General features: G+C 41.5%; 1 protein-coding gene across 2 annotated transcripts in view; it reads right to left on the minus strand.

Moving 5' to 3' along the window:
- nicn1 (nicolin 1) overlaps positions 1–16,726 on the minus strand; it is a 36,528-nt gene extending 19,802 nt beyond the window's left edge. Inside the window, exons 1-2 of one of the 2 annotated variants that reach the window (XM_043708525.2) lie at positions 16,570–16,726; positions 8,702–8,850 (exon numbers count right to left, since the gene is read on the minus strand). In XM_043708525.2, coding sequence (XP_043564460.1) covers positions 8,702–8,837 — 136 coding nt within the window. In that variant the 5' untranslated portion in view covers positions 8,838–8,850; positions 16,570–16,726. The remainder of the gene's footprint in view (positions 1–8,701; positions 8,851–16,569) is intronic. The other variant, XM_043708526.2, reaches the window with a different exon arrangement.
- Positions 16,727–23,406: the final 6,680 nt, after the last annotated feature.

Consider the following 23,406-nt stretch of genomic DNA (forward strand, 5'->3'; position numbering starts at 1 on the left):
AGCAAATGTGGTTCCCTTGTTCAAAAAGGGGAGTAGGGATAACCCTAGTAACTATAGGCCGGTGAGTCTCACTTCTGTTGTGGGCAAAGTCTTAGAGAGAATTGTAAGGGATAGGATTTATGCACATCTGGATAGGAATAATGTGATCAAGGATAGTCAGCATGGTTTTGTGAAGGGCAGGTCGTGCCTCACAAACCTTATTGAATTCTTTGAAAAGGTGACGAAGAAGGTTGATGAGGGGAAAGCGGTAGATGTGGTATATATGGATTTTAGTAAGGCGTTTGATAAGGTTCCCCATGGTAGGCTACTGCAGAAAATACGGAGATATGGCATTGAGGGTGAGTTGGAGGTTTGGATTAGGAATTGGCTGGATGGAAGAAGACAGAGGGTAGTAGTTGATGGCAAAGTTTCTTCATGGAGTGCCGTCACTAGCGGTGTTCCGCAAGGATCTGTTTTGGGACCATTGCTGTTTGTCATTTTTATAAATGACCTGGAAGAGGGGTTAGAAGGTTGGGTGAGCAAGTTTGCGGATGATACGAAAGTCGGAGGAGTTGTTGACAGTGAGGAAGGATGTGGCAGGTTACAGCAGGATATAGAGAAGCTGCAGAGCTGGGCAGAAAGGTGGCAAATGGAATTCAATGTAGCTAAATGTGAGGTGATTCACTTTGGGAAGAATAACAAAAAGATGGGGTACTGGGCTAATGGTCGGATACTTGGTAGTGTGGATGAGCAGAGGGATCTTGGTGTCCATGTACACAGATCTCTGAAAGTTGCCACCCAGGTAAATAGTGCGGTGAGGAAGGCATATGGCGTACTGGCTTTTATTGGTAGAGGAATTGAGTTCCGGAGTCCTGAGGTCATGATGCAGTTGTATAAGACTCTGGTGCGGCCGCATCTGGAATATTGTGTGCAGTTTTGGTCGCCATACTATAGGAAGGATGTGGAGGCACTGGAACGGGTGCAGAGGAGGTTTACCAGGATGTTGCCTGGTATGGAAGGAAGATCGTATGATGAAAGACTGAGACACTTGGGGCTGTTTTCATTAGAGAAAAGAAGGTTTAGGGGTGACTTGATTGAGGTGTACAAGTTAGGGGGTTAGATAGGGTTGACAGTGTGAACCTTTTCCCGCGTATGGAGTCGGGTATTACAAGGGGACATAGCTTTAAATTAAGGGGGGGTAGATATAGGACTGAAGTTAGGGGTAGGTTCTTCACTCAGCGAGTCGTAAGTTCATGGAATGCCCTGCCAGTAGCAGTGGTGGACTCTCCCTCTTTATGGGCATTTAAGCGGGCATTGGATAGGTATATGGAGGATAGTGGGTTAGTATAGGTTAGGTGGGCTTGGATCGGCGCAACATCGAGGGCCAAAGGGCCTGTACTGCGCTGTATTCTTCTATGATAGCAGTTTTCTTCTCTAAAGGACATTAGTGAACCAGATGGGTTTGTCTGACAATCAACAATGGTTTCATGGTCATTATTAGACCAGATTTTTATTGAATTCAAATTCCACCATATGCCAGGGTGAAATTCAAACTCAGACCCCCAGAACATTACTTGAGTCTTTTGATTAACAGTCTAGCGATAATACCACTAGGCCATCATTTCCCCTGAATGACAGGGGACTCTAGATTTGGCAGGTTCTGGATCAGTGGTACTGGAAGAGCACAGCAGTTCAGGCAGCATCCAACGACCAGCGAAATCGACGTTTCAGGCAAAAGCCGTTCATCAGGAATAAAGGCAGTGAGCCTGAAGCGTGGAGAGATAAGCTAGGGGAGGGTGGGGGTGGGGAGAGAGTAGCATAGAGTACAATGGGTGAGTGGGGGAGGAGATGAAGGTGATAGGTCAGGGAGGAGAGGGTGGAGTGGATAGGTGGAAAAGGTCGGACATGTCCGGACAAGTCATGGGGACAGTGCTGAGCTGGAAGTTTGAAACTAGGATGAGGTGGGGGAAGGGGAAATGAGGAAGCTGTTGAAGTCCACATTGATGCTCTGGGGTTGAAGTGTTCCGAGGTGGAAGATGAGGCATTCTTCCTCCAGGCGTCTGGTGTTGAGAGAGCGGCGGTGAAGGAGGCCCAGGACCTCCATGTCCTCGGCAGAGTGGGAGGGGGAATTGAAATGTTGGGCCATGGGGCAGTGTGGTTGATTGGTGCGGGTGTCTCGGAGATGTTCCCTAAAGCGCTCTGCTAGGAGGCGCCCAGTCTCCCCAATGTAGAGGAGACCGCATCGGGAGCAACTGATACAATAAATGACATTAGTGGATGTGCAGGTAAAACTTTGATGGATGTGGAAGGCTCCTTTAGGGCAGTCCCACCCATTTTCTTTGTATGGACAGGTCATCACCGTGCCTCAAAAGCTTGGCTTTTGAATGCCTTCCACTGAATTGTCAGTGACTTTCCTTCAAGTAGCCTTCAGGTCAACCTTTGTAATATTATGTCTCAATTTTGTAAAATTTGTCTTCTTTCAATTTTGGACCTTTGTTCTAACATTTCCTTAATCATGCTGAATCTAATTATACAACAAACCTTTTATTAACTGGCACCTATGGGACCAGAAGTATGCTGGCTGATTAAGAGGTCTACATATCAATGTAAAAACACACTAAGTAATAGAAATTTAATGCAGGGGCACACACATCGAACCAATGACATTGGAAGGGAAAAGGTTGAGACTCTGAAGGGAGATCACAGAGAGTTAGGCAGAAATTTAAAAAGGAGGTCCTCAAGAGTAGTAATATCTGGATTACTCCCAGTGCTACGAGCTAGTGAGGGCAGGAATAGGAGGATAGAGCAGATGAATGCATGGCTGAGGAGCTGGTGTATGGGAGAAGGATTCACATTTTTGGATCATTGGAATCTCTTTTGGGGGAGAAGTGATCTGTACAAGAAGGACGGATTGCACCTAAATTGGAAGGGGACTAATATACTGGCAGGGAGATTTGCTAGAACTAGTAAGGTGAGGAGGGGGGGGTGGTGGGACCCAGGGAGATAGTGAGGAAAGAGATCAATCTGAGATGGATACACAGCTGAGAACAGACGTGAGTCAAACAGTCAGGACTGGCAGGGACAAGGTAAGACTAATAAATTAAAATGCATTTATTTCAATGCAAGGGAAGGCAGATGAACTCAGGGCATGGTTAGGAACATGGGACTGGGATAGCATAGCAATTACGGAAACATGGCTTGGGGATAGGCAGGACTGGCAGCTTAATGTTCTAGAATACAAATGCTACAGGAAGGATAGAAAGGGAGGCAAGAGAGGAGGGGCGGGGGTGGCATTTTTGATAAGGGATAGCATTACAGCTGTGCTGAGGGAGGATATTCCCGGAAATACATCCAGGGAAGTTATTTGGGTGGAACAGAGAAATAAGAAAGGGATGATCACCTTACTGGGATTGTATTATAGACCTCTCAATAGTCAGAGGGAAATTGAGAAACAAACTTGTAAGGAGATCTCAGCTACCTGTAAGAATAATAAGGAAGTTATGGTAGGGGATTTTAACTTCGCAGACATCGACTGGGACTGCCATTGTGTTAAAGGTTTAGATGGAGAGGAATTTGTTAAGTGTGTACAAGACAACTTTCTGATTCAGTATGTGGATGTACCTCCTAGGGAAGGTGCAAAACCTGACCTACTCTTGGGAAATAAGGCAGAGCAGGTGACTGAGATATCAGTGGGGGAGCACTTTGGGGCCAGCGACCATAATTCTATTCGTTTTAAAATAGTGATGGAAAAGGATAGACCAGATCTAAAAATTGAAGTTCTAAATTGGAAAAAGGCCAATTTTGATGGTATTAGGCAAGAACTTTCGAAAGCTGATTGGAGGTAGATGTTCGCAGGTAAAGGGACGGCTGGAAAATGGGAAGCCTTCAGAAATGAGATAACAAGAATCCAGAGAAAGTATATTCCTGTCAGGGTGAAAGGGAAGGCTGGATGACTAAAGAGATTGAGGGTTTGGTTAAGAAAAAGAAGGAAGCATATGTCAGGTATAGACAGGATAGATTGAGTGAACCCTTAGAAGAGTATAAAGAAAGTAGGAGTATACTTAAGAGGGAAATCAGGAGGGCAAAACGGGGACATGAGATAGCTTTGGCAAATAGAATTAAGGAGAATCCAAAGGGTTTTTACAAATATATTAAGGACAAAAGGGTACTTAGGGAGAGAATAGGGCCCCTCAAAGGTCAGCAAGGCAGCCTTTGTGTGGAGCCACAGAAAATGGGGGAGATTTTAAATGAAAATTTTGCATCAGTATTTACTAGGGAAATAGATGGTTACATCTTGCAAAATGTCCAGATTACAGAAGAAGAAGTGCTGGATGTCTTGAAATGGTTAAAGGTGGATAAATCCCCAGGACCTGATCAGGTGCACCCGAAAACTCTGTGGGAAGCTAGATTAGTGATTGCTGGGCCTTTTGCTGAGATATTTGTATCATCGATAGTCACAGGTGAGGTGCCGGAAGACTGGAGGTTGGCAAACGTGGTGCCACTGTTTAAGAAGGGCAGTAAAGACAAGCCAGGGAACTATAGATCGGTGAGCCTGACCTCAGTGGTGGGCAAGTTGTTGGAGAGAATCCTGAGGGACATGATGTACATGTATTTGGAAAGGCAAGGACTGATTCGGGATAGTCAACATGGCTTTGTGTGTGGGAAATCATGTCTCACAAACTTGATTGAGTTTTTTGAAGAAGTAACAAAGAAGATTGATAAGGGCAGAGCAGTAGATGTGATCTATATGGACATCAGTAAGGCATTCGACAAGGTTCCCATGGGAGACTGATTAGCAAGGTTAGATCTCATGGAATACAGGGAGAACTAGCCATTTGGATACAGAACTGGCTCAAAGGTAGAAGACAGAGGGTGGTGGTGGAGGGTTGTTTTTCAGACTGGGAGACGTGTGACCAGTGGAGTGCCACAAGGATCGGTGCTGGGCCCTCTACTTTTTATCATTTACATAAATGATTTGGATGCGAGCATAAGAGGTACAGTTAGTAAGTTTGCAGATGACACCAAAATTGGAGGTGTAGTGGACAGCGAAGAGGATTACCTCAGAGTACAACAGGATCTGGACCAGATGGGCCAAAGGGCTGAGAAGTGGCAGATGGAGTTTAATTCAGATAAATGTGAGGTGCTGCATTTTGGGAAAGCAAATCTTAGCAGGACTTGTACACTTAATGGTAAGGTCCTAGGGAGTGTTGCTGAACAAAGAGATCTTGGAGTGCAGGTTCATAGCTCCTTGAAAGTGGAGTCACAGGTAGATAGGATAGTGAAGAAGGCGTTTGGTATGCTTTCCCTTATTGGTCAGAGTATTGAGTACAGGAGTTGGGAGGTCATGATACGGTTGTACAGGACATTGGTTAGGCCACTGTTGGAACATTGCGTGCAATTCTGGTCTCCTTCCTATCGGAAAGATGTTGTGAAACTTGAAAGGGTTCAGAAAAGATTGTTGCCAAGGGTTGGAGGATTTGAGCTACAGGGAGAGGCTGAACAGGCTGGGGCTGTTTTCCCTGGAGCATCAGAGGCTGAGGGGTGACCTTATAGAGGTTTACAAAATTATGAGGGGCATGGATAGGATAAATCGGCAAAGTCTTTTCCCTGGGGTTGGGGAATCCAGAACTAGAGGTTTAGGGTGAGAGAGGAAAGATATAAAAGAGACCCAAGGGGCAACTTTTTCACGCAGAGGGTGGTACGTGTATGGAATGAGCTGCCAGAGGATGTGGAGGAGGCTGGTACAATTGCAACATTTAAGAGGCATTTGGATGGGTTTGGGGGGATATGGGTCGGGTGCTGGCAGGTGGGACTAGATTGGGTTGGGATATCTGGTCGGCATGGACGGGTTGGACCGAAGGGTCTGTTTCCATGCTGTACATCTCTATGACATCATTATACTTGATTTGCAGCATAAATCATAAATATTAATGCAACTTTGTCTTAAATAATACTTACTGGTAGACAGCCTTCTCATTCACACCCTCAACTGACTAATCAGACATCATGGAGATTGTGATAATACAGTACACCTCTCATATTCCATATATATAATTATGATTATTATCTCCAAAAATAGTGATTCACTGCAACTACATCCACCTATCCAGTTTATTTTCCTAAAACTAGACCGAGAATTGTGCTCTCTCTCGTTGGGCTTATCTGCTGGCTAAAATAATTCTCCTCAATGCAGTTCAAGAATTGTGATTCCTTTGTGCCCCTCACACTATTTGTATCCCAGTTGATATTTAGGTAATTGAAGTCACTAAATATTATCAATATTATTTCTGCAGTAAAATTTTCCTACACGTTTGCTTCTCTCACAATTGGGAGTGAAAGTAATACTTGGGAGTTAAAAGTGCATGCTTCGCAGTGTAGCTGCCCCTAGTTTCAGAGCTCAACCCATAGTCTCATTTGATGCTTAATTTTCTATATCATCTGTCCTCACAGCTGTAACTGATTCTTAGTAATGCTAGGCCCCACTTCGGGCTTTTGCAGTGCAGTGATAAAGTCCATGTCTCTGCTTTTAATATATACCTTTTCATACAGCCAAATTCCTGCACTATACTCCCTGCATCCTCTGTCTTTCAGTGTCACTCACTAATTTTCTGCCTGCTATACCTTGCTCTGGATTTGCCCTCAGATCCCCATCTCCCTTGTTTGGCTTGTACAGGTTCCATCTTTTTCAAAACTCAGAAATCTGATGCCCAACCTGCCCAAATCTGGAATGGTTTAGGATTCTTTAAATCTTCACAACAGAAAACTGACACAACCAAATTAACTTGGATTTGCTCCACCTGCAGCAACACATTAGCAGTTACTCTGGTTTATTGGCCAAAATCTCTTCAGACCAGTAATCAATGTTGCATTGCTAATTTCTCACCAATCTTCTTCTCTTGCATCTATGCTCTGCATTTCTGTGCCCAAGTTCTGATGCTAGATGCTTACGAAATCTACAGGAAAGGTTCAATCAAGCTGAATTGTTGTAATGTCAAACCATCTTTCTAATAGCATCAACTACACCATTTCAGTAAATAAAGAACTATAAATGGTCTCAATATCTCACTGAAGCGTTAGAGAGACAGTCAGTTTATAAGATGAATGTGTTGGGTATGTGTTAGGTAAATGGGTGAAGAGTTGGAATGGAATATTCAGAAATCTGATGGAAGAGTGCCATTGGTGTCATAGAAATGTACGGTGAGTCAGGTGCTTACCAATTTTATAGTTACCCAGAAGTTAGAGCAGATTTTAATCCCTTCAACATTTCCTGAATAATGTTTCAAGTAAGTAAAAGTCTCCACTTTAACTCAGAACTGGAGAGTTTATTGGGGTCTTCCAGATTGAGGTTAATTGCCCATCACAAATTTAAACTTCCTGGACAATTCCTGTGTAGCTCGTGGATTGGAACTCTTGATGGGGCATGTTGCACATCATTTAAGGCATGTTGCTGCAGCCCCTATAATCTAATCAAATGATTTGGGCTGTAAGCTAACAAATTGTACAATTCAACCACATTACAAACAGCTCAGTTGCCTGGATGGCTGGTCTATGATGCAAGATATCACTAACATCAATTCTTGCCCCAACTAATGTCACCATAAGGTCTCTCCCTCTCAACCTTTCTCTTTACCTGAGGTATGGTAAACCTTAGGTTAAAGCGCTCATCACTGTCTAATGAGAGAGCACCCATGGGGGTTGGTTAGCTCAATTGGCTTGATGGCTGGTTTGCAATGCAGAAGACACCAGTAGCATGGGTTAAATACTGACTGAGGTCACCATGAAGGCCTTGCCTTCTCAACTTTGCCAGATGTGTGATGACCCCCAGGTTAAACTCATCACCAGTTGTCCCTCTCTAACAGGAAAGCAGCCTCTGGGACTGTGGTGGTTTTATTTATATTTTTAGTCAAGAATCTATACACCTGATTTAAAAATGTTCAATGTCACTGCCTTCACCTTGCTGTTGGGACATAAGTTCCACAGATTCATGATCCTGAACAAACTTCTCTTTCATGTCCATCCTAAATGGGCGACCTCTTATTTTTAAACTGTATCCCCTAGATTAGGCCCTCCCACAAGAGAAAACAGCTTTTCAGAAAAATGGCTTCACCCACTGGCAAGAATACACAGTATACTTCCATTTAAGGGGAAGCTAGGCAAGCATGAGGAAGATTGAAAAAGAGGGTTACAACAATGGGTTTAGGTAAGGAAAGATTAGAGGGTGCCTAATCAGAACATAAACAGCAGCATGGAAGCTTGAGTGAAATTACCTGTTCTGCGCTAGTGATCCCATGTCATTCTATTTTCATTTGTTGTATTTTGTAATTTTCCTACAGACTAATTTGCACCAAGAACAGGCATGCTGGAGATAAAAAAAAAGAAATATTTTATGTCTACATAAATAATCAACCTCTTCCCACTTCCTCTAATCCTTCCAGCACCCACCTCCAACTTTCTGAATTCTCTGCTCCTTTCTATCTGGCCTTTCATTCATTGCCCATTATTTTGTCCAATTGTTGTTATTAAATTTCCTCCCTAAACTACCCTGACTGTCTCTCTTTTCAAGAACCTCTTTGAAGCTTACTTTCTCCCAAGCACATGCTACTTCTTTAATTTGTCTAACTATCTGCCTAACCATATACATTAAAATGGAATATAAAGGTATTAATATTTCCATTTTTAGTTTTGTCCATTAATAATTATGTTTGAAAAGCACAAGACTTACATACATTTATGATTCTTTCCCGTGGAAAAGTCACCTCAATAACATACACTCCAGGTTTTGCCAAGTCTGTTCTCACATCGCCAGTCTGTAGTGCAATTGGGCTTTTGATTATACATGCAATGCTTTCATCTGCCATTTTAGCTGTGTGCCTAGAACAGGAGATTGGTGTTAGATGTAGCCAAATGAGGTCTGTGAAATAGTGCAAGATTGACATTACAATTGGATAGTATTTAACAATTTCAAATTACTTAATTAGAACAATTTCATAATTATAATTTGAAGCCTCTAGCCTTTTATGAAAAACTATTCAATATTATATCTACATTACCTACAAAGCATGCTTGAGATAATAGAGCAGAAAATAAATGCTCCAAAACAAAAGCCTCAATTATAACTGTGATTTCCAGAAGGCATGAAGAGGATCCTTTAAACAAAACATTGATTTTTTTTTACAAAATGGACACTTGCCAGGTGCAAGTTGGCTACTATAAACCAGAGGACATACCAAATCCATTATGCCAAAACCCATTATGCCAGAGATGGGACGAATCATTCCATATTTCATTATCTAAACCACACAAAGCTTTTTGACAAGATGCAGACGGATCTTGTTAATTTAAGTGACTTAACCCAGAACCCTAGTCACGTGACTTAATTGCATGGCTTGAACAGCTTTTAGCTATCTTTGACGTCTTCCCTCAATCTGCTTTTATCATTAGTAAAGTATCACATTCCTGATGAAGAGCATATGTCCGGAACGTCAGCTCCCCTGCTCCTCGGATGCCGTCTGACCTGCTGTGCTTTTCTAGCGCCACACTTAATGTAAAACATGCCAAGGAACTACACAGTAGCATCATAAAACAAGCTACAGAGACACATAAGGAAATGTAGATCACACGAATGTTTGTTAAAGAGATGGGGTTTAAGGAGAAACTTAAAAGAAGGAAATTGAGATAGACCGATGGTGAGATAGGAAGAAACTGCAAACTTAGAATTTGAGCAACTATTAGGCAGTGTTGGAGCAAATGAAATTAGACATTTTCAAAAGGACAAAATTGGAGGAGTGTAGATACTTTAGACAGTTCTGTGGCTACCAGTAAGTTACGAGATATGGGAGAATTGAATAAATGAAGGCATTTAGTGGTTAGCACTGCTACCTCACAGCGCCAGAGACCTGGGTTCAATTCCCACCTCAGGCGACTGACTGTGTGGAGTTTGCACATTCTCCCCGTGTCTGCGTGGGTTTCCTCCGGGTGCTCCGGTTTCCTCCCACAGTCACAAAGATGTGCAGGTCAGGTGTATTGGCCATACTAAATTGCCCGTAGTGTTAGGTAAGGGGTAAATGTAGGGGTATGGGTGGGTTGCGCTTTGGCGGGTCGGTGTGGATTTGTTGGGCCGAAGGGCCTGTTTCCACACTAAGTAATCTAATCTAATCTAATCATTTGTAAAAAAGGCTGTGAATTTCAAAAAGAAGGCATGCTGAACTGAGATTGAATGAGAGCTGTTAGAACAGCACTGAAACATGAATAGGAGTTGATGAGAGTCAAGACAGATGATGGAATTTTGAAAACTTCATGCTTATGGTAGCAAACCGTTGGAAACCAGCCAGGAGGTGACTGAAATGCAAATAAACAGAGACAGGAGTGGCATAAAGACAGTAGAAATAGGAGCAAAACCAGTGTAGCAATTGAGGTAAAAACAATGACTGCAGATGCTGGAAACCAGATTCTGGATTAGTGGTGCTGGAAGAGCACTGCAGTTCAGGCAGCATCCAACGAACAGCGAAATTGACGTTTCGGGCAAAAGCCCTTCATCAGGAATAAAGGCAATGAGCCTGAAGCGTGGAGAGATAAGCTAGAGGAGGGTGGGGGTGGGGAGAAAGTAGCATAGAGTACAATGGGTGAGTGGGGGAGGGGATGAAGGTGATAGGTCAGGGTGGAGTGGATAGGTGGAAAAGGAGATAGGCAGGTCGGACAAGTCATGGGGACAGTGCTGAGCTGGAAGTTTGGAACGAGGGTGAGATGGGGGAAGGGGAAATGAGGAAACTGTTGAAGTCCACATTGATGCCCTGGGGTTGAAGTGTTCTGAGGCGGAAGATGAGGCGTTCTTCCTCCAGGCGTCTGGTGGTGAGGGAGCGGCGGAGCCTGTTCTGCTAATCAACACGATAATGATGGATCTTGAACGCCAACTCCATTTTCCTGCCTGCTCTCCATTTCCCCGAAGGCAAGCACAAGTTTAAATAAATTTAATGATCAACCATCCACAACTCTCTGATGCAAAGAAGAAATTTCTTTCATCTCAGTCCTAAGTGATAGGCCTTGTATTCTGAAATTGTGCCCTGTGTTCTAGGCTCCCTCGTCAGTGGAACAATATTTCACAAACAAAAACTGAAAATGCTGGAAAAACTCAGGAGGTCTGGCAGCATCAATGGAGAGAAATCCGAATTAACTTTCGGGGTCAATGTGACCCTTCTTCAGGTTGGAATCCAAAACCTTAACTCCGATTTCTCTCCGTAGATACTGCCAGACCTGCGGAGAATTTCCAGCAATTTGCTTTTGTTTCTGATTTCCAGCATCTGCAGTTCTTTTTTTGAACAATATTTAAGTACTTGTACGGTTCAGCCCCTCTGCCATCTTGGGTGTTTCAATGAGACCACCTCTTATTCTTCTAAACTTTAGAAAACATGGACCTGACCTATCCAGCCTCTTGCCATATAACAAAACTCACAACCCAGGAATCAGTTTTGTGAACCTTCCCTGTCCTGCTTGCAATAGCATTAAGTAATATTATGGAGGTGAAAATAGGCAGTTAAAGATGCTGTGAATATGACAGCAGAAGGTCATCTCATAGCAAATGTGATTCAAAGGATGCAAACAGACTGGCTTAATCTCAGATAATTGCCAGACAACAGAATCTGTGGAATGGCATCGCAAACAAAGGCTTAGTCTTCCCAACTTTAAATGGAAGAAATATCTTTCATCTAGTACTAAATGTCAGAAAATCAGTCTGAGAACTTGGTAAATCTGAGGTAATCAAGAGATGGTGGCAAGGTACAGAGTCAAGCTTAGAGTGGTGCTGGAAAAGCACAGCAGGTCAGGCAGTATCTGAGGAGCAGGAAAATCGACATTTCGGGCAAAAGCCCTTCATCAGGCTCTTGATGAAGGGTTTTTGCCCAAAACGTCGATTTTCCTGCTCCTTGGATGTTGCCTGACCGGCTGTGCTTTTCCAGCACCACTCTAATCTTGACTTTGATCTCCAGCATCTGCAGTCCTCACTTTCGCTTGGCACCATCAAGCATTTGAAAATTGATGCAATGCTTTTGGATGATGATGCTAAGGGGCAGAATGTGGAGAAGAGATAAACTAACAATCAATAAACTGTTGGAAATAATCAGTAAAACTAGCAGCATTTGTGGAAAGAGAAACAGAACTAATGCTTCAAGTTGATCACCCTTCCTCAGAAATGAGATAAAGCAGAAATTTAATAATTTTAAAGTAAAGGATGGGCTGGTGTTATGTCTTCCATAATAAATCTTGCCTTTTGTTTTATTGCCCACCTTTATCTGCTTAAAACCTATTATTTTTCCAATCTTCCCAGTTACAATAAAAGATCATCAATCTGAAACATTAACGTCATTTCTCTCTTGACAAAAAGAATTCCAGCTGAATATATATGGCATTTTCAGTTTTTATATTTCAACAGAAATATTTCCTGTTTGTCTTCAGGTCGCTCCAGGGTTTGCTCAATGATTGTGCACGTTAGCCAGATTTTTATACAGCAGTGGCCGACACAAAGGAAAAGGGAAATCAGATGTAGAGGTTATTGCCATACAAGTATGATCTTATCTATGGGTTATGATTGCAGAGAATATATGCTGAGCTGTGATACCTTACATTTGAAAAATGACTACACCACAATTTCAATTGAGTTGATAAACACCATTCACAAGGTAAGGCTTGCACCACTTGAGCCACAATGAAAACTGTAGTTATTTACAAACAGAATAACTTGTTTCATGCATTAAAGTTATGTTATTTTAAAGGACCAGAAGAAAATGAGAAAGGGTGCTGGCTTTACTTGGGCGGGGGGGGGGGGGGGGGGGGGGGAGGTGTGGTTTAGTTCAAGATTTGAGCTTTAGTAATTATGCTCCTTTACACAATAGTTAGGTAAAATGATCTAAGTGTTCAAATTATTTGAGAAGATTTGTAGCTCGGGTGCTCGTTGTTGTGGTTCTGTTCGCCGAGCTGGGAATTTGTGTTGCAGACGTTTCGTCCCCTGTCTAGGTGACATCCTCAGTGCTTGGGAGCCTCCTGTGAAGCGCTTCTGTGATCTTTCCTCCGGCACTTGTAGTGGTTTGAATCTGCCGCAGTGGACAGCTGGAACTAACAACCGGAAGCGGCAGATTCAAACCACTACAAGTGCCGGAGGAAAGATCACAGAAGCGTTTCACAGGAGGCTCCCAAGCACTGAGGATGTCACCTAGACAGGGGACGAAACGACTGCAACACAAATTCCCAGCTCGGCGAACAGGTCTAAGTGTTTAATATCTCACATTATCATAATGTTCTGCTTGTGCTTTAGTTGTTTCAGTACAGACTAACATCCATATTTCACCAACAGTAAAGAATAACGCTGAAAGATTTTGAATGGAAATTACATAAAAATGGGTCTTGAAGATTTGAAGTGATGGGACTGTGACTATTCCTTTCAACAGCTTGTTTTATTGTGGGATTGGCCTTAGGAAGGAAGATTGTTGATGTGCTACCTTGGAAACAAATGGCCTTTGCAGTTTTTGTGGATAACTGCCTTTACACATTTTATCATTGCTGAAGTGTACCAGGTACTTGTTTCTGTCAATTTCTAACAAGCCATTTTATGTTTTATAGAACATAGTCTATTTTGCTCCCTTCGCGGTGATTCCTATTCCAAATTTGTTAACAAAAAAATGCCCCGTTTAGAATCACATAGCACATCCTTGGAAACCTTTATTCACTTTTACCTATGATAGGTTTACTGGAAGCAACAGGATAACTAAAGGCTGGCTCTTCAGAGCTCAAAGCATTTTTAACATTGGTTAAAAAGAGAACTTTGTGGTAGGCACACACAAAGCGGATAGATGTGTTAAGACCAATAATGGTTTCAAGTATTACTAAATAATGTAGCACATTAATGTAGCATTGTCTATCTAAATGGAGAGTTCAGAGGGCACTCAATATCTCCTGGATCTGCCAACTGTCATGATTTTGCTAGAGACATAATTGTTGCAGTGAAAAAGAAGACAGTGTACAATATACTAAGCTTTGTAAGCAGAAATGCGACAATGTCACTAATGCTTCTGAACTTACTAAATACTGTACTGTAGACTACACTTCAGATACAGTCCAACTATATCTGACACGTGAACTCCTTCATATTATTTTTCTTTCTACTAATGTGTCTGCGTGGGTTTCCTCCAGGTGCTCCGGTTTCCTCCCACAGTCCAAAGATGTGCAGGTCAGGTGAATTGGCCATGCTAAATTGCCCGTAGTGTTAGGTGTATTAGTCAGAGGGAAATGGGTCTGGGCGGGTTACTCTTCGGAGGGTCGGTGTGGATTTTTTGGGTCGAAGGGCCTGATTCCACATTGTAGGGAATCTAAACTAATCTAATCTAATACAAAAGGTGGTAGTAGAGGGTTGCTTTAGAGACTGGAGGTCTGTGACTAGTGGTGTATCACAGTGGTGAATCGGTGCTTGGTCTGCTGCTTTTCATCATTTATGATTTGGATGGGAACGTAAGAAGTATGATTAATAAATTTTCAGATGACATCAAAATTGGAGGTGTAGTATACAGCAAAAGTAGTTACTTAAGAGTACAATGAGATCTTGATCAGATGGACCAATGGGCCGAGGAGTGGCAAATGGAGTTGAACTTAGATAAACGTGAGGTGCTATATTTTGGTAGGGCAGGACTTATACACTTAATGGTAAGGTCCTCTTTGCTGAACAAAGAGACCTTGGACTGCAGGCTCATAGTTCCTTGAAAGCAGAATCTCAGGTAGATAGGATAGTAAAAGCACCATTTCGTGTGCTTCCCTTTATTGGTCAGTACATTGAGTATAGTTGCTGAGAGCTCACATTGCAGCTGTACAGAACATTGGTTAGGACTCTTAAAATTGCACTCAGTTCTGGACTCCCTGCTATAGAAAGGATGTTGTGAAACTTGAAAAGGGTCAGAAAAGATTTACAAGAACATTGCCAGGTTCAGAGGTTTGAGCTATAGGTAGAGGCTGAATAGGCTGGGGCTATTTTCCCTGAAGTGTCAGAGGCTGAGGGGGTGACCTTATTGAGGTTTATAAAATCATGTGGGGCATGGATAGGGACAATAGACAATGTCTTTTCCAAGGGTAGGGAAGTCCAAAACTGAAGGGAAGGAGTTTAAAGTGACACAGGAAATATTTAAATGGGACCTCAGAGGCAACTTTTTCATGCAGAGGGTGGTGTACGTATGGATTGAGCTACGAGAGGAAGTGGTAGAGGCTGGTACAACTAGAACATTTAAAAGGCATCTGAAAGGCTATACGAATAGCAAGAGTTTAGAGACATATGGCCGATAAAGCATGGAGCTGGAAAAAGCACAGCAACTAAAGCAGCAGCGGTGTCAATGTTTCAGGTCAGAACCTTTCATCAGGACCTGATTAAAGATTCCGATCTGAAACGTCTACTGCCCTGCTCCTCTGATGCTGCTTGACCTGCTTTACTTTTTCCAGCTCCACACTTTATTGACCCTGACTTTCCAGCATCTACATTTCTCACTATCTCCAATTAGAGGGATCAGGGGCAAATGCTGGTAAATGGGGTTAGATTTATTTCAGATATCTGGAAGGCATGGATGAGTTGGATCGAAGGGTCTGTTTCCATGCTATATTCATCTGTGATGCTGTAATGCCTTCATAGCGGAATTGTGAGCAATACTGAAGGCTTGGAAAGTCTGGGTACAGTTATGGCTGATTATATTCATAGGCAGAGCAAAAGCCGAACAGGCAAAAGACAAAATAAATAGGCAACATGTACCTCATCCATCAGATTTTAACTGGACAGTTGTGAAGTGCGCATGCAGGTGACTAAGAGGTTAGCCACAACCAACCAACACTTTATTGATGCAAGATTACATAATGATCGAATAAAAGGGTTTTCTGGCTTGCTGACTGAGAAATTGTTTATTGTTTGTTTGAATCTGTAACATAGCTTCACATAAACACTTCTAATACATATAATGTACATTATTCTTTAATTTGAAAATGTCAACTCAAAACATGTAGACAAGTAGATGGACATGCAGAGCTTATTTTTAGACGCAGAGCACATAAAATAACCAGAAAACACATTAACAAGTGCTGTATGTTTTTCTTCCCACTTCCATCAGCAAATAGATGTCATTACAACCATTTGGCAAAACTGGCAGAGATTACCAATCCTATTGCCAGTTTTACTTGCGTCAATTAAATCCAGTTTGCAACCAAACTTTGTTTCAAAGCTCCCAGTACACGTATTCCCCCACACGGTGATTTTCAGAGCTGAAGGGTCAGGCATCTTTCCAGTTATGTATGTGCAAGAAAGCAAACTAAAAAAAGGTAAAAAACAAATACATAAAGGACTCGGGCAAACGTTGCTGGTATCAGGCAGAGGAATCTCTATTTTATATCCAGTATTCTGAAAATTCTGTTGGCAATAGATTACATAACAAACATTTTATTTTTAAAGAACAAAATAGGCTAACAATGACCACTTTGATCTGAATGGGCTGGGCCCAAAACTCACCTAACTCCCCCAGTAGCTACATACTGAGGAAATGACAAGGCTTCGTTAAAAGAAAAAAAACACATCCTTACCGTCGCTTTACAAATTTCGGAAGACAGTAAACTCTCAGCCACTATTTCCCAATTCTAACTGAACTGAACTGAACTGAACCAGGATTGCTGTATCAAAGAAGGGAGGGAAGGGCAAAACGACGCGCGACCATAGCGACCGATGACGTCATCCCGCAAGGACGGGGTTACGTGCTCAATCCGGCAGGTCGCAGTACGTACTCTCTCCACTTCTCCCTCGAAGGAGCGGGAGGGAGGTCACGTGGGGGGGGCTGGGCCGTTGGAAAAGGCGCGACGCTGCACGTGATATTGATCACGTGGCCACCGTCTATAAATACAGGGTTCGCCCACTCCCACGTGTAGAAACGAAGACAAGTGTTGGCGGTTGGGGAAGTTAATTTGTTGGGCAGAGTTTATTTTTAATACGCCATCGGTTACATATAAATAAAGTCATTCACGCGATGGCGTGTTGTGGCACCAGTCTAGTTATACTAATGCAGGAATTAATTTTTTTTGTCACGCTTGTCCATAGATTTTACGAGCAGAGCTCAGTTTAGAGTGACTTTCAAAGCTAAGCTCTTTGAATGTGAAAACCGCATTAAATTATTAGTCAACAATTAATTCATCAACATTTAACTGAAGAAGAAACATTTGTTTGCAAAAAATACTTGGTAAAAAGGCTGTCGTAAAGTTGCATGCCTGAGAAACACGACATTACAGTTAACCAGCAAGATTCCTAAAGTATAAATATTTAAAAATCCAAGGGGGAAACAAATGTGACGTAAACTGTCTGAAATTGGATGCAAAACACTTTGCTCCTAAAGGAATTACCTGGAATGACTGAGCTGGAGCTCAGCTTTCACTGTTCTTGTGTTTTGTCAAGAGCTGACAAATGTGAGGGTTGTTTTTGGATGTCAATTCAAAACTTCAACCTCCCTTTTAAGTGGTTGAATAACGAGCACAATTCGTCATTATAAATGTAGTTCTGCTTTGCTAATGCAATATAGCAGTGAAGCTAATGGCTTTCAAACATTTTCAGCTTTCTTTAGAGTCAAAACACTTTGGCAATTAGTGCTAATCTGCCAAAGCCTTGACTGCTGATCTGTAAACTTTGTTAATTTGCTTACATTCAATTCTGAATTTTCAACATTTTGGTTTTGGCCAATCTGATTTTTGGTAAGCTCTTTTACTTGAAATGTGGTAAATCTAAGCTCATTGCCATTTCTGGAAAAATTCTAGTGGATTTTAAGTGTTCTCTCCAGCTGATTCAGTTAATTCTCTACACCACATAATTCACATTTAAAAAAAACATATCTGTAGCTTGTACTCCTGTTTTTACAAGTACTATGGTGTACGAGACAAAAATAATTAGCATAAAGTCCAATCTCTCCCATGTTTATCGTCTACCAGAGTACTTATATGCAAAATCATAATGGTACCCTTGAGGCAGTGACTAAAATGTTGGTGGTGGACATGTCCATTTATTCAAATAGAATGTTTTAACTGGAATACATAACCCCTGAATTGTGAAGCAAATGTAAATTCTAAACTTATCAGAAACCTAGCAAGTTGGTGGTATATCATGAATTTACAAGTATCTGCAGAGGGTGCTAGATAAAACTGAAGTCAGTTTTGATGCAGTAATGGTAAGGGAGTTAAATGAAAAAATACAAAAGTTTCAAGTACCATTCTTGACAAAACCCATTTAGCAATGCAAAGTGGAACTACACATATCAGGCTAATGAGAACGTAAAAATTCCAACAGGTATTATGTGAAAGCTTAGGTTTTTGATCAAATTGTTAGAATTTGTGGAACACTTAAAGCTCAGTCTCATTTGTGAATGTAGACCTTTGTTAGTTCTTGTGTCACCTAAAATATCTGGAATGTAATTTATAAGGTTGTAGGAAACCTGAGCTCCCTTTACTTAACTGACCATTCTGACCCTAACTCTATTAAAAATGCTGCTCCAGTAGCAGGGCTGCTAAACATTAACTTAATCTATTCAAGTCCATAAAATCTTACATTCTGTTTTCTTTCAAGCCTTGTGAATCTGCTACTTACTTCCATCCTTCTGATTCTGCTGTCTGATTTTAATTTAGTGTCTTGGTATAAAATTCCTTCATAGGGTGCTTTGAGATTTCTAGTGGGCGTGGTTGCTGTCCAGTCAATTTTCAGAAAACACTCTCTTATGCTGCTGATTACACTGAAATTCTTGTCTGATTTTGGTTTCAGACTGTTTAACATAAAATTTAAATTTGATTGGCTTTGAAGGGTTGTGTTTTGGTGTAAATCAATTGGTCAGATTTGAATTGTTTTTCAAACAGCGATGAAGACTGAGACACCTATTTAATACCCAATTGTGTGTCTTTTGGAACAGCCTGTCTTCCAGCAGTTCTATATACTGGCAGCATTTACTGTACCTTAAGTTTAGAAGAGCACGATTCTTGCTGAAATGGGATCATGTATTGTTTTGTCACATTCTACCCAGCTTCATAACATGAGATGCACAATTTGATATTTGGGTCTACCAGTTTAAAACTCATTAAAACGTACCCACACTTCCAAGCATTAATTATTTCAGGGGAGAGATTGGGAAGCTAGTTTATACATCCCTGTCCAAAGGGCCTGCTGAGATGCTTTTACTGATCAGAAATCTGCTTCTCAATCTTAATTCTCCAGATTTTTTTTACACCTGTTTGCGGCAGGTACAGGATAACCGGTTCACACTAAAGTCACAACTTGTAGCTTGAGACACTCCTTTGTATCGCAGAGCAGAAATAGCACCTGCCCAGAGTTCTGATGGCTTACATATGAATGTTAGCACCCAATTTCCATCTTGAGTTGAAACTACAATGTAGCTGCAAGCTGGCTGGGCTTTGACATTGCTTGTCAATGCAACCTAGTTACAGAAAGGTGAAACCACAGCTAAACGTAAGGTGGGGAATTCCTAGTGTATGAAGCAACCCACTAAGCAAGGAGACTCAGTGAGAGCTACTTGACTATTCCTGATGAAGGGCTTATGCCCAAAAGATCGATTCTCCTGCTCCTCGGATGCTGCCTGACCTGACCATCTGTGCTTTCCCAGCACCACACACAACTCTGATCTCCAGCATCTGCAGTCATCCATTCATGTTAGTTTTTTATTACCTGAATAACACACTTCTCTGAAGTATTAACACCATATTACCTTTGTGTGAACTAAAACCATTTCAAATTTATTAACTAAAACTTAAATGGATTAAAACATCTGAAATATAAAACTAATACACTTACTACATAATGCAAAAGTTAAGTTTTCAACAAATTATTCATAAAACGTTACTGAACTTCAAGTACCTTAAGGTTTCAAACAATCACTGAAAACTTCTACTATTTCGTCAATGATACAGTAAAGTGAGGGGTTCCTGGGCAAAAATCGTACAGTTCTGAATTCTAAGATTTTCCAAAATCTAATGTATATTTGCCCATTTTCCTCCACCCACAATATTTTGATAAAATGACTTCCTGTTAGCCCCTTTATCTGTTCAGTCAAGTGTCTACACTTATAAACCTTAACTCAGGCTTGTTTCAATGCATTTTAATCCATTTCAAATAGGTTACATCAATTATAACAACATCATTCTCCTTCTGAAAAATCAGTGTTTCCACAGTTCTGACTTCTATGTAACTGGAGTTACAAAAATGTCTTCATTCCAAACTTACACAGTGAAATAGTTTCTCAATCTTAGTATGTCTCTTGACCCTTGTGTTTATCCCTTGACCTTATCCCAATATGAGGAAATATCTCAAAAGGAATGACTCATCATCTTCATTTTATTAACCAACGGTCCATCATGTGTGAATGTTGTCCTTGTAGGATACAGATTATATCACAACAAAACATTAAAACCTCCCATGTTGATTAATATTAACAACTGTCCTGCTTCAAACATTAGATATTTCATTAACTTTCTAAAATCCATACCCAGATCCTGATATAGGAGGGACATTCATTTTGGACATTTCAATTTCTCTCCAGTCCCTGTAATTTGTACTTTATCCATTTAACACCCCCCCCCACTCCAAGTATCCATCTCTAAAATTTAATTCACCAACTCTGGGATTCAAAATTTGAGAATTCTAATCACCTTGACTCCCATATATGGTAGTGTGACCTGGACTGGGGTCAGCAACACAGACAAATGCCATTAGCAGTCTTCAGTTCTCTGCACTGGGAAGAACATCAATCAAATGCTGCTGCTCTTGAAACTAACTCTGAGCATCTGGGCAAAACTACAGAAGTAACTTGAGTTAACTCAAATGCTGTGTTTGGCTGGAACACTGCTTTGTTAGTCCCTGTTCACTGGAATTGTTGGGATAGTGGACAATTATATAGCAATCTTGAGGTCTCCGTATTACCTTTATAAGATCCACTCCATTGTAGATTAAAGAGCAATGCAAGGCTGGTCATAATTCTAAAACAGATTATGGTCAGTTCAGTGTTTGATGTCTGTGATATTTGAGCCTATGGACTGGTACTGCTCTCCAGTGTTGAAATTGTCTGTTTGACAGTCCATGTAGGTCTGGAATTATATTTTCCTATGTAGAAAATAGCGGGAATGGGCCACTTGACCATTCCAGCCTGTTCTGCAACTGGCTATATGGACCAGACCAAGACCCCTCTCAAAACATATCAAGGACTCAGCAATTTCTTTTAAAAAATGGTCTAAATTGTGTTCCAGATGGGATTTTTACACCATAGTTAAATACGAACAAAAATTTGGCTTAATTATAAAGTTTTAATAAAACCTACCAATCAACTGTTTCAACATAGCAACATCCCTTAAACACACTTGGCAAAGGCAAATTGAGCAAAACGGCAAAATTAGGCTATCTTCAGCCCAGGAGAAAGAAAGTTGAAAATGTGATTCTAGCAGCACTGAATTGTATCTCCACTCCAACTCAAGCCCTAACTCCAACTGAAAGCAAAAAAATAAAAGCCTGGGTCTGGGAGATCCTGAATACACCCATAGTTGGATTTTTTTGTCTAATTTTTAAAGTCCAAAATCATTTGAATCTGCTTTCATAGAGTAGACTCCTTAGCACTAAGTTCACAACACTTTTTTTAAGAGAACCTGGTGAAACATGCCTCATTTAAGGCATACCCTGCAGAGTATGATAATGGATCAATACCTCGTTACTGCTTTCTCCATTCCCTTTAGCCCTAAGAACTGTATCTACAGAGGTTACAACTCTGGCTGATAATGTCATTCAGGTATTGGAATGCAGAAAGACAGTCTGCTTTAGATTCTTCTGCTAAGCTGATTGTGTTGCGGATGTCCTCCATATGAATATACGGCTGACACTGTGAAGTCTCACTTGCAACACTGTTCTGGCGTTCAATGTTTTTCTGCTGGCTAGAGTGCATCTAATGGCTTGGCCCACCAAACCTGAACTGACACATGATACCTTTAAAAGGAAATGTCTTTTAAGTTTCAAATCCTATTCTTGCTTACCTCCTCTCCAAACCCCCACCCCACTATCTAGATGGCAGTAATGTCCCATGTAAAGGTTTGAGCAGGTTGCTGGTTGCAGCAGCTCATTGCTTGCCATTGTTTAGGCTCACTTCCAGCCATGCGCTGCCATGATATGTAAACCAACCCTTAACACCCATGGTCCAGAGATTGGATGTCATCAAACCACCAAGCTCACCATATGTGCCTGATTTTTGTATGAACCCTCAGCATTTCAGCTAGTTAGTGCTTCCTGTTGGAGACCAGGGATATCTCCACCTAAAATTCTTCTGCCTGGTTGTGTTCGCTGCAGGGAGATCTTGCATCTCTATAATGGAGTTTGCTATCTTAGTTCTCACTGCTTTTACATGCTCTTAAAGGCTGCAACCTTGGTGGCTTGTAGAAGGAAGTAGGTTATTTGTTATTGCCCAGAGCATTGAATATGTTGCCAGTTACCTGCCAGATTAGGCACTAAATTCAGGGGGCAGTGAGAGATGTCCTGAAGAAAGCAGGATGCTGCAGTGTGTAGCTGGAATAATGATCAGTTAAATTGAACTGAATTTATTGTCACATGTACCAAGGCACAGTGACAAGCTTTATCTTGTAAGAAATACAGGCAGATCACATAGTTAAGTAGCACAGATACTTAAATAATACATTAAACAGCAGCAAAAACACATGGTACAGGTGAATGTTAAGAGTTTCAGTCCATTCAGTATTCTAACAGTAGGGTAGAAACTGTTTCGAAACCAGCTGCTGTGTTCTGGTTTCTGTACCTTTCCCCGGATGGTAGAGGTTGTAGAAAAACATTTGTTAGGGTGGGATGGATCTTTGAGAATGCTGGTGGCCTTTCCTTGACAGTGGGCCTAGTAGATGGATTCTTGACAGGAGGAAGGCCTTTGTGATTGTCTCGGCAGAGTTCACCACTCTGTACAGTCTCCGATCTTGAATGGTACAGTTGCCATACCAGGTAGTGATACATCCAGACAGAATGCTTGCGATGGCGCACATATAAAAGTTGGCAAGGGTATTTGACGTCATGCCAAATTTCCTCAGCTGCCTGAGAAAGAGATGTTGGACCTTGTAACCAGTGTGTCCACGTGAAGAGTCCAAGAAAGCCTGTTGTGGATGACCACTCCCCAGGAGCTTGACACTCTACTCGTTTCACCTCTGCTGGAAATGTGTAGGGGGACATGAGTAACATCCTGCCAAAAGTCAATGAGTGGGAGTCAATGGTGGGACCTCCATCTCCAGAATGTCGATGTTAGTGCAGCTGCTAGGGTGCAAACCCTGTAAGTGAAGATGGTACTGTTAAAGTTCACTTGGCTTTCTCATTAATAACGAGAGAACAAGAAAAATACTTAAGTA

Source organism: Chiloscyllium plagiosum, unplaced genomic scaffold (genome assembly GCF_037043375.1).
Source record: "Chiloscyllium plagiosum isolate Xiang-an unplaced genomic scaffold, Cpla_swu_hap1 HiC_scaffold_14, whole genome shotgun sequence".
In the NCBI taxonomy this organism is placed as follows: domain Eukaryota; kingdom Metazoa; phylum Chordata; class Chondrichthyes; order Orectolobiformes; family Hemiscylliidae; genus Chiloscyllium; species Chiloscyllium plagiosum.